Consider the following 12,011-nt stretch of genomic DNA (forward strand, 5'->3'; position numbering starts at 1 on the left):
TGGTTTTATATAATATATAATCTTATATATATAATTGTATAAAAAAAGAAACGAAAACCAACAGTTTGTAAATTTGACTATTTATTATTGGAAATTTTTATTATATTTTAAGAGTTGCAATTCTGAGCCCACTGCAAGAATTCTGGTAACTCGCTAACAGCCAAATTTCGAGACAAAGCTTTAACGCGTAAATTGCGATCGTTTGAAATCAGCACCAATTCGGTTTGAATAAAGCATCTACCGTCTATGAACAGTTTACATGAGTTGAAACAGTTGAAAAGCAGAATTTTTAAGATTAAGTTACCTGAACTCATCTCGGAACTCATCGTTTTGGACATAGCAGTTTACATTACAGTTTACTCGTCTTCCATCCAATGCCTCTTTTAAACGTAACTGTGATTCCGTTTTAGTAAAATCCATACCTCCAAGTATAGCGGCTCCCTTTAATCTATAAAATGGTATTAATTTCTACACATAAATAAATATGTTCACTATTAAATTACTGTTACGGGAAGCATATGTAAAAGATCAATACTAAAAATCGCTCCTAAAGGTTTATTAGCAATTTTTCCATTTGCATCGCAACGTACAGTGGCCAAAAGTGTTCGGCTTGCTATCGACTCTTTGTACTTGCAAGTTTATGGGATTCTAAAATTAGAAGACCACTTTGTGAGAAGATCGATCATTTAATTTTAGGTGATGCCAGCGATTATAAAACCTTTTTGGCGGCTTTATAGAAGAAAAAGTTTTCAAATGCATTTCGACGTGTATAATGGAGAAAAAGATTTCGGCTCCTGTGGTTATTTTATTGAGCCTGTTATACTACTTTTATCAGACATCAAATCCTCTACTGAGAGAGGAAATGTTTGGCCCAGTACTAAGCATCTATGCATTTAAAGACGCAGACATGAAAAAAATCATTGATCTGCTAAGCTCTAATACGCCGTACACTTTAACCGGATCGCTGTTTTCAATTGATGAAATCTTTATAAAATCGTTTTTATGGAATTTAGGCATGCAGTTGGCAATTTTTAGATAAACGACAAATCGACGGGCGCTGTTATGGGTCAGCAACCATTCGGTGAGGGTAAAATGTCAGGTAATAATAAACCCGGTTCTCCGTTTTACTTGCTGCGCTGTTGTTACTCGTACATAGATATCCCTATTGAACAAATTTTCAAATTTTTTTGAACTCCTTTTTCAAATTTTGAATTACTTGTTCTTAAAATAAATATGATTTATTTAAATATTCTTTGAAAAAATTGAAATACCAAGTCCAAATTATCAAGTAAACAATGGGTCAATTAAAGGTTCAAAATGGGGATATATCAAGTATTCAATGGGAGGTTCTAGACGACGGGAAGTGATACTCTTAGTTATTGATATAACAGATAAAGGGCTGCAAACATAATTAATTACGCGCGTCTAGTGGATGGAAATCTGACATGTGAACAAAAGGATGAAAAGAAAATACTACAATCACTTGACAAAGCTATGTCAGATATATAGTAAGGTCCCCTTAATTGATTGCTTGAAATAGTTTTACTAGTGCACGGCTTTGAACTCAAAATATGGTCTGATGCGCATAGATTTTAATGAACCCTATTCGATTAAAGAATTAGAACAATCTTACAATAAAATTGCTAAAGAGGATCGTTCTATGAAGATTTACAAACCATCGGCTAGAACATTCCAACTTAAGCAATCTACCTCGTCTTTGTTTGGCACAGACGTGATCTGTGAAGATTATATGATAAAAAATAGGGTGAAATCGAATGCCACGCCTATAAAAATTGTATAAAACTATTGAGGAGACGTACAAGGGGAGATGAATGCATATTTTTGATACATTTATATAAAAAAGATTATATATTACATTCTTGTATAAGTTATATATGGAAAGAATTATCAGTTATTCATATAAGGTGTTGGACTCGAACCATCTTTAAATTTCATCGAAATATCTCAGAAGCAGCCTTTACGTTGAACGCAAAACGAAGACAGGCGGACAAGCTTAAATCCATATAATAAAAGGTAGGTCTACCTCAAGTCCTTGTGAATGTTACTTGCATCCGAGTAAACTTTACAGTGGTGTAGGGTGTACAAATTGTGATGCTACCTAAAAAAAAAAAAAATGTTTCATTGAAGCAGAAGCATTGGAAGGGAAATTAATATATTTACTGTTTCGATAATTAATATAAAAAAGCATTGATAAGCGTAACGAATTTATAAATATTGTTAAAAAAAAGATATTTAAGATTCATAAGATGATGAAAATATTATTATTAACTGGTTTGTTCGGCTTGCCGGCACCTGAGTAAATTCAGGTAAACCACTTCCCTAAGCACATTCAATATTTTCGACAAAATAATCCAATCAAATCCATGCTACAAAATTTGATATTCCTTTAGATACAAGCTAGTAAACAAAATATTTAGATTGTAACGTAAACTATCTTACGTTATTTGTTGAAGTCTTTTTCAGATTAAGTTCGTACCGCTGAATTGTGATTTATAGAGAGAAAGCACGCCAGTTGAATTTGAAAATTCTTTAGGCACACTGGCATGAATTCTATGGTTGAAAAAGCTTATCCGCATGAACAGCTCAGTAGATAAAAATCAGCCGAGCCCATATATATATATATATATATATATTATATATATAGAAAACTATTACTATCACTTGCTGACCATATCGGATTTTTAGCTACTTTAAGGAATTTAAGGAAATCTATTGCTTTGTTGCATTTCATCAAAAATGTATATTTCATTAATTTGTTACAAAAAACAAAAAATACTGACAAATCGAGGTTTTCTTCAATACTAACGGCTATACATATAAGGAACTCTAGACAACCAGTACATATATAGCATGAAAAAATTCGATGCAAGCAAATTAAAGTAGAAGAACGAAATCATAGTTCCTTCACAAATGCAATTTATTTGATTTGATAAAAGTTGAAATCTATATTTTAATTACAATTATTTATTTATTTATTTATTTTTATTTTTTTTTTTTGCTTTGATAAGTACCCATACACATAATTATGTCTTTAATATATTTGAGTACTTGAGTAAATATTATATAAAAAATTTGTATAATTGAATACATGTTGTAATATATTTTTTATTGCATATATTTTATATAATAAAACTGAAAAAATATGTGTAAAAGTTTTTTATATTTTATCTACTTATTAATACAATTTCTAAGAAGATTTTTATTTAAATGAAGGGAGCTTTGAGAGAGAATTTGCTTTTGATTGCTTGATATATATATATATATATATATATATATATATATATGGATTCCTTCATAATGAATTTGACTAAGTCGACTTAGAATATTTGCGGATGTCCGATTTTCTTAGATGTGAGATAAAATTAAATGAAATTTAATTTAATTAAAAAAAAGCATCAAAATTCGTTGTCTATAATCAGTTTGAGAATGGATGCAAAAGGATTGTCCTTATAAAGCGATAGCTTATCTACTTTAGTACTGTGTATTTGTACTTTAGTGCCTCAAACTTTGAGACTTTGAATACCTTAGCTTAGCTTATGAATTATTCGAAGGAGAATGCAAAGACAGATCCTGTAATATTACTTGGGAACTTGTTAAGCACAATTCTATGGGTGCAAGGACAATTAAACGGTATACATCATTATTTTAGATTTATGTGATCGCGAGAGATTTACTAACGGTAGTGTTTTCGCTCAATGTTTTCTGAAGATCTTTGGAATGATGTACTTACCTGAAAAATTTCTTCCTTTAGCTGGCGGGTATCCGAATATTTTCGAAGTGAAAAACTTAGATTTATTCAAATCTACAAAAGCTCAAATTCGTCAATATTACAAGTAATGTTTCAATATTTTTATTTCTTAACTGAAAATTTATCTTTGATATCTTGTTAAGATATTTTTGCAAATATTGTTAATAAAAAGAAGAAGGTAAACAATATGAAGAAACTTAGCAAAGCCGAACCTTTTCGTAGGCTTAAAGGTTCTATATATTTTAATTATCAATTAATTTTTTAACTTCACACTAGCATCATTTTAATTGCACTCTAAAAATAAAGATTTATCTTAAGAATATTAAAATCTTAAATATTTAAAAAACTATTTTTCTATGATAAAAAAAAATCTCACGAAAATTTAGTGGACCAATGTGTAAAACATGAAGGCTTGGTTCAAATTAATGTGGAAATCAAATATATAGTTAAACGAATCAACATTTTGGATGTCCTAAAGCCCACTGAAGACGCATTGGGTAAGTTATTCATTAAAACACGGGACAACGGCTTTAGAACTTCATCTTTTCTTAAATTTGGAGTAGCGGCCTTGGCTGAGCAAGAGAATTGTAAAACAAATTCCACTTCGGATGATAAACAATGCAAACGCAATGAATATTCCCAATCCTTCCAGGGCGCTGAAGAAAAATCCCCATCCAAAAAATGTAAAAGCGGTCATGAAAGCGCTTCTACTTCCAAAAAAGAGAAACCTTACCTTAATTGGGTATTGGATAGCAAGTTTCGCAAGGAACAGGCATGTCTGAAAATACCCGACAATCCCAATGATTGGACAGTAGCTCATGTGAAATATTGGTTTCAATGGGCCATTAAGCAATTCGAATTGGTGAGTTTTTTACATATAGAAATCTATCGTTTGTCTTAACATCTTAATATTCTCAAAGACTAACTTTAATATGAACGAATGGTCAATAACGGGTCGTCAACTTTGCACACTCACTCATGAAGAGTTTCATAAGAAATTGCCTAAAGATCCTGGTAAAGTATTTTGGACTCATGTGCAGTTGCTGAAAGAATGTAAGTTTGTGGCTGTTGTACATAAAGCTGCTGAAAGTGAATTAATGGAAAATAACGCAGAATTAAGTAAAAACACACCGGCCTTGTCTGCCATGCCACGAGAGCAAAAGATAATGCGCAAAAGTTTCCATAATACTAAGAAAGAAAGTAAGTCGTGATGGTCAAGTTGTTTAGGAAATTTCTTAAATATCCAATTGGTTAACACTTCTTTTAGCTGAAGTGGCTTTAGGCTCAGATGGTTCAATTACTCATAGCAATTATGGCATCGGTTCCGGAAACAACGGCCAAGTACAATTGTGGCAATTCCTCCTTGAGATACTTACTGATCGCGAACACGTGGACATAATTGAGTGGGTAGGTGATGATGGCGAAAGCTTACTGATCCGGAACGTGTAGCACGTCTTTGGGGCGAGAAAAAAAATAAGCCTACTATGAATTATGAAACACTGTCGAGATCCATACGATACTATTACTACAGTAATATCATATCTAAAGTGCCCAGCCAACCTTTTACGTACAAGTTCGATTTCGATCTGAAATTTCTGATTGGTTATAGCGCTCGCGAATTATCGACTTTGGTTAATGAAAAAACTTTTTAACATTTTATTTTTAACAGTTTTTTTTTTGCTTAATTTCATTTAGTTTTCTTATCACTGAAACTGTAAAAAAAAGGATGTAATTTTGTGTTCTAATAGGTTAAAAAAGAGGATGTAATTTTGTGTTCTAATCGGTTATTTTTTTTGATATCGTTTTTAAATCGTTGATAGTTTATTTTCAATTAATTTTTATAAATATTAGCCACGTGAGTTTTTCTTTCTTGACTAATTTGTTAGGTTTATCATTGAAATCGTGCCGAATGTCTTATGTTTTTTTTTTGTTTTACTCAAGTTCACCAGAAATGTTTGTTAAATGAAATATGCAAATATTTTATGGAAAGTGTTAAATAATTAGTTGATCTAAAAAGAAGCTTAGGAAAAGCAAAACTATTTTTGTACTAAATAAAAGAAAATTAAATAAATCTATTGGATTGGTAATGGAATAGTTGAATTTAATCCATTTCTTTTTTTGTTTGATTAAAAATGTGAAACAACTTCATTAGAAGTACTTACAGGTTTAATTCTGTTTCTACTGAGAATGAAATATTTTTTTTTAGATCTTGAATACATACATTCCGATATTTTTATTAAGTTACATTCGTGTATAGATAACATAAAGACTTTCTAGCTTAATAGTTATTTGGTGGCAGACTCCTCATTTAGACTTTTATTTTTCATAAATAAATTAAGCAGCTTAACAGACTTGGCGATACCAATGTCGTTATAAATTAAATAGAAAAGACCTCCCAAAGTAGCCATGGATAATAACAAGAGAGAAGCATGAGATACTTTAGGTAAAACATTGCCAACAATAGCAGGGCGTACGTAATCCGTAATCGTGGCTTCAATACCCCTACAAAAAAAGGGTTTATAATGGTTGTATGAAAACGACGCATATATGGAAAGCATACCAGTGAGAGTGAATTACCAAAGATACGGCCATTAAATCATCTAGCGTTTGTGAGGGCACTAGGAAAGCGGCAGGTATAAGGTCTTCAACGAAGCTAAACGACCTGTCTTCAAGATATTTGCAGCTGTTTTTTTTTTTTTTATAAAAGATATTTATTATATAATCTCCAGTTCTATGAAGGTAAATAAATTTAAAGCTTTTTCATTTACCATTGATTCTGGGTGCGTTGCGTAGCGCTAGTTGCAAAGCCATTTTTATTTTATAAAATTTTTAGATTATGTGCAATATAGTTGTTTGCTCTCTTAAAACTTTGCTTAAACAAAATAGTGATGAAGTTTTCAGACAGAAGGAACTGAACAGAATGCGAATAATTTGACAGCTAATTTATGGGATAAATTTGCTTTCGTCGTTTCAGCGAATTTTCTTAGGATTTTCGTGGGCAAAGAGTAATCTGACATAGATTGCGATGCATTGATTGAATATATTTTTACATTACAAATTATACAATTTAATAATTTAGTTCATTCAGAGATTGTTTAGTAAGAGGTTTAAATACAAAATGTCAAACTGTAAAATACTGCCATCAAATGCAAAATATCGTAAATCTCATCTGCTTTCAAAGTGTCACTTACAGCTGATATAATTCCTTTATTAAAAGGGTCATGTCGAATGGAACATATTTTCATTCGTACACATTCCATTATTACATCAATTAATGATGTTCAACGTAAATATACGATGTAAAAATTCTGTATAGTCAGCCTTTTGTTTCACGTATAACAAAGTTTTTTTTTGGTTTTGTCATTTGGTAGATACTTCCAAAATTACTTCCAAAAATATCAACCAGCCCAACTTAAATATGCAGAACAGTAAATCGTCACATTGTGTACAGTTAAACGATTATAATCAATGATCTTAAATATAAAACGCGTTTAATGATTTTATGTAACGTATATCGTATTATGAGTGTTCACCTACAATTTTCTCTAAACCGTTCTCGTTATTTTGCAGAATCTCACCGTCATGTTTCCATACATACGCAACTTCTAAAAGTTCATCATAGTGGCATTAGGGTAGCAGATTTAGTCGTTATTTTAAGGCCTTGTTAGGATAACGGATGAGGCACGCGGATGGGCACAATATTCTTGTCGTTATATGTTTGAACGGGGTGAATCGGCAGGATCAATTTCTTCACCATACAATATTTCGCCCCCTTCTTCATCCATTTCGGGATTTTCATCTCCATCTTCTTCATCCTCGCCCTCTATCATGATGTTTTCATCTTCGTAACGACGGGTATCAGTCGAAGACATTTTATTTAACATGTGCGGATGTTTATTTTTCAAATGCTCGTGCATGTTGCTTATATGGAAATAGGCCATCGAACAGTAACGACAATGTATATACGCCCCATGCGGTAAATGTTTAAATTTGTGTACTTGTAAGTCACGCAATTTGCGACCATTAACATGCTCTTTGCACTCCAAGCATTGATGTAGCTTGGGTGAGATTCTTTTGAAATTTAGTACTGTACGGTTGTTAAGTTGATGCTAAATGTTAATGTGTTCGCGCCAAGTTTGCGTTGTATCGAATTTAATGCCACACTGTGGACAATTTATGGTGAAGCAACTAACCGTATCGCTATATTAGCGCTACTGCTGCTCCCAGCCCAGGAATCGCGTGACGGCCACGACATATTGCTGTTACCAAAATCAGCGCCATTACGCTGAACTAAAGCGCCACTCAAATCCAAGTCATCATCAAACTGATAGGAATGATGTTGACTGCTATCTTGCGCATTGCTACTCGAAAATTCATCGGAAGCATTTTCATTTGGATTATTGCCATTGCACTTGTTGGTGTTTTTATCCAAGTGCTTAAAGAACATTTGTTTGCGAACAAATTCCCCCTGGCAGACAGTGCAACGGAATGATTTGTAGGGCAAATGCCGGAATTTGTGGGACTGCAATTGGCCAATGGCCCCCTTTGTATGGGTAACAGTTACACGCTTATAACATTGCAAACATATAAAGGTTGTGCACCTCAACAATATGTTTACGCCAATAGACGTGCGATTCAAAATTTTCATAACATGATGGGCAATAATATGTGAAGAACATCGTAGCCTCGTTGAAAGTATATCGCGCCAAGCAATCTATTTTGCTGTTATGCATATATAAAAAAACCTTACGTTAAGTTATGTTTGAAATTGTACATTAACACGCATGTAAGAATACGTTTTCACAAGCGATCTGTACTAAATATAAAAAATACATTTATTTAGTTTTCCATCGATGATAGAATTTATATCCATTTTGTTTTTTGGAGAAATCAACCCACGTTATTTACTCTTATTTACTCTTTTCGTCTCTCACTTTACTTTCAACTGTTTAATAGCATATGTTTCGCGTCGATTGTCTTCAAAATATCTTCTTCAAATAAGAGCAGCTGTTTTCCAAAGATGATATTTATTGAATGGAATTATCGATAACTGAAAAATAGAAGTAGTCGATTGCTTTGAGTTTTCGATATATTACATTTTTGTCATTTATATTTTGCTTTTTTCTAAGATTGTGATTTGGGTGTTTGTATCCTTGGATAAGTGCGTAGCGCAAACTATTATTTTTAGCATTTCAAAAATTTACCGCGAAAGCAAGAAAGTTTTGTTAAGTGAAAAACGACTTTAGACGAAACGAACTGTTACATCGTTAAGATGTTATTAAACAACGTGAGTCGGGAGATAGCAGCCCGAGTTCCACAATTACGGTAAATTAACCGCCCGAGTCTTTTTACTATAACTGCAATGGAAAATTTGATGAAAAAATTAGTTGAATTAGAAAATAATATTTTTATTCCTATATCAAGCTCTTGACTTCATTTTAATAATCTAATATTCGACTATTATGACATCCCACAGAAAGTAATGAAAAAGTGATATTGACAAACTTCAATAAAAAGCGTCGTCGTCATCAAGGCCTGCTCCATGAAAGTCTTCTTCTCTCTCTCTATTCGTTTAAAAGATATATCTTTCAATAATAAAAACTACAACCAAAAGCTATTGAAATGAAGACAATAAGCAAGGTCTTAACAAAGACCATTTCATTTTATGTTTTATAGGTTTTACGTTTTTATATTTATATCTTTTTATGGCAGAGTTGTTAAGTGAGTTCTGCAAAATTTTTTGAAGTAATTGTATAGCGGCTAAATGTTTATATTATAAAGCCAAATACTATTTGGGCCTTATCCCTTATAAGAGGTCTAAAGAAAAATAAGCCCTTATGTGGCAACAAAGTCTAATTCACAATGTTTTGTGACATAAATAGATGAAGACTAATACGGTCTTTGGTAAGAAAGCGAAACTTTCTAAGTACGGACCACCTTTGTGTATGTTACAGAGCACGGGCCCGCTTCTATCTATCGATTCAGAATGGATTTATTCAAATTAAAACTTGTCCATCTGTCTATTTTTCTACCTATCTAATGTGTATTCAGTTTATTTTATACTCAAAGTACATCTCGCTTTCTTTTATAAAAGTGCTTTGGGCTCAATAATGAGTCTTATTCAAAATGCATTAAATGTAAGCTTAATTATGACTTCTCTCAATGTATTGCATTCGCAAATTCGTTATATGAAACATATGCACATCTGCAAAATTCCAATTACAAATAGTAAATTGATGTGAAAAATGGGGCAAAAGACTAATTTTTCTAAACCTCTTCTACGCAATACAACGTTTCTATAAAATTAAATCTTCAGATAATAAATCATTGTCATTGTTGTATAGTGTGAACTGGTTAATAATACTGACTTGACCTAAGACTTAACTGTATCAACTACGCCCGACATACGAGTTTTCATGAAAAAAGTCTAATTTTTAATATATTATGATCAATCAATTCCAAATGGCAATTTAACATACATATTAACGGTGGCAAATTTGGATTTCATAAATCCCAGCCCTACTTGAGAGTTCTTATGAAGTTTAACTTTTTGCACGGCGACAAAGGCTACTACTACTTAGTGGTATCATGGCTTTGAAACGACTTGGAATGGACTCAAAGGCATTCATAACACATTTAATGCACTTTTACTTTCTATATTTTCAATACTTGCTGACAATAGCACGGAGGGCTTGGAGAGCACAAAAACCTAAATTGTAATAAACTGAAATATATGAAATAATTTAAACATGTTATCGGAGAAAAAATCTTTTAAGACCTCTTTAACAAGCAGGAAAGAATTTTAAATAAAAATATAACCATCGCCTAGTTGGAGCTTATAGCAACAAACACTTTTTCAACCGTTTTGATTTGTCATTGGGAAAATCAAACTGGCCTTTCCTGTTGCAGTGTATTAATTTATATAATTTATATGTAAATATAAATAGCTTTGTTTATATAATAGCTTTATTTATGCAATAACTTTATTATATACTTAAAATAGCTTTGCTAATATATATAAAAATATATATATAAGAAATTGTTATTCTTTTTGATGATTTGGTGATTGTTTCCTTGACTTCGTCGCTTTTACTCTTCTACCATCTCCTCTAGATGTATAATGTTTTTGAAAATACGCGAACTAAACTTACTTAATTTTACAAATTCGGGACACGAGTCCGGTTTATCAGTTTGCTTGTTAGGTTTTGGTAGCAGCACCAACATTTGCTTTTCTCATATTTTCGGGAATACTCCAGCGTGTAGCCAATTATTATAAAGTTACAAAAATGGCTTGTTTTTTAGTTCCCGCATTGCATTATTTAATTTCTCAAGAGTGATGTCTGCGCAAAGGTAAGTTACGGCATTCGTGCACATTTTACGGACAACATGCTTCGGGGAGAGAGTTTCAACTATCTTTCCCATAAAGTCAGCAGAGGCCTGATACTTTATGTCTGGTGTACTTTAACTTGGGTATTACGAGTTTGTATGTACCGCCCCATAGGTGTAACTCCGCGTCATCACATAGCTGCTTGAAGCACTTATTTTTGCTCTTTTTATTGTAAACTTTAAGCGCTTGCACGCATTCGGGTGGGTCCATTGTAATGCATTGCTATGCATTAAAATTCGCTCTAATATATTTATGTATGTTCTTAACCTTTAAGCTGCTAAATCTTTAAAAATTTTAATTGGATTTTTGACCAACTTCTGAGGATCATCATTTTTTCCGATATATTTCAATCTAATACATTCTTTTCTTTTAGAGATGAAATGCCGCATTCAGCAAACGGATACAGTTAATCTCTTTATATTTATCATTAAGTGAAATGAAAACTTAGTTCCTACACTATTCACTTTTTATTTTTTTCTTTTGAACATACCACGTTAGGTAGAAAAGGTAGAAAAAAAAGGAACACAAAGCGCTTGCTTCGGGAAAAGACTGAGATCAAATCAATTATTCGTAACAAAAATTTTGCCTTTCGTGAATCATACATATGAAAGAAAATAAACTCATAATAAAAAAGCAAAGAAAAAAAGGAGGTAAACTAAATAAAAGCTAATTGACCAACAAGTGTTTCGATGAAATTAATATATAACGTTTCGCAACTATCCACCTAATTTTCTAGTTTAGCTTAACGTAAAAGCTCAGTGAATCTTGCTGTGGCTTACTTCTGTCCTGACTACTCGCTTAGCTACAATCTCTGCATGCCACGCCTATAAAAATTGTATAAAACTATTCAGGAGA

General features: G+C 32.2%; 2 protein-coding genes and 1 pseudogene across 2 annotated transcripts in view; 1 reads left to right on the forward strand and 2 right to left on the reverse strand.

Moving 5' to 3' along the window:
* The first annotated feature begins 4,136 nt into the window (after positions 1-4,136).
* LOC119642531 lies at positions 4,137-5,421 on the forward strand (annotated as a pseudogene).
* A 633-nt stretch (positions 5,422-6,054) lies between these two features.
* LOC119642532 (succinate dehydrogenase [ubiquinone] cytochrome b small subunit, mitochondrial-like) lies at positions 6,055-6,992 on the reverse strand. The gene is made up of 3 exons (XM_038041681.1): positions 6,961-6,992; positions 6,330-6,452; positions 6,055-6,271 (listed from the first exon to the last, which is right to left on the reverse strand). Exons 1-3 carry the CDS (start codon positions 6,990-6,992, stop codon positions 6,055-6,057), a joined length of 372 nt encoding a protein of 123 aa, XP_037897609.1.
* Positions 6,993-8,745: 1,753 nt separating this feature from the next.
* Positions 8,746-12,011, reverse strand: part of LOC119642521 (AP-1 complex subunit sigma-2) — a 31,949-nt gene continuing 28,683 nt past the window's right edge. The window contains exon 5 of the mRNA XM_038041668.1: positions 8,746-8,819. Within this exon, the coding sequence (XP_037897596.1) occupies positions 8,763-8,819 (57 nt within the window). The 3' untranslated portion in view covers positions 8,746-8,762. The remainder of the gene's footprint in view (positions 8,820-12,011) is intronic.

This window comes from Glossina fuscipes, unplaced genomic scaffold, assembly GCF_014805625.2.
Source record: "Glossina fuscipes isolate IAEA_lab_2018 unplaced genomic scaffold, Yale_Gfus_2 226, whole genome shotgun sequence".
NCBI classification, from domain to species: domain Eukaryota; kingdom Metazoa; phylum Arthropoda; class Insecta; order Diptera; family Glossinidae; genus Glossina; species Glossina fuscipes.

Excerpts from the sequence above, each read along its gene's own strand:
- LOC119642532 (XM_038041681.1), bottom strand. The coding sequence starts at position 6,992 with ATGACCCTTTTAATAAAGGAATTATATCAGCT. Across the intron at positions 6,453-6,960 it reads ATAAAGGAATTATATCAGCT|CTGCAAATATCTTGAAGACA; the intron begins GTAAGTGACACT and ends AAAAAAAAACAG. Across the intron at positions 6,272-6,329 it reads TTGGTAATTCACTCTCACTG|GGGTATTGAAGCCACGATTA; the intron begins GTATGCTTTCCA and ends CTTTTTTTGTAG.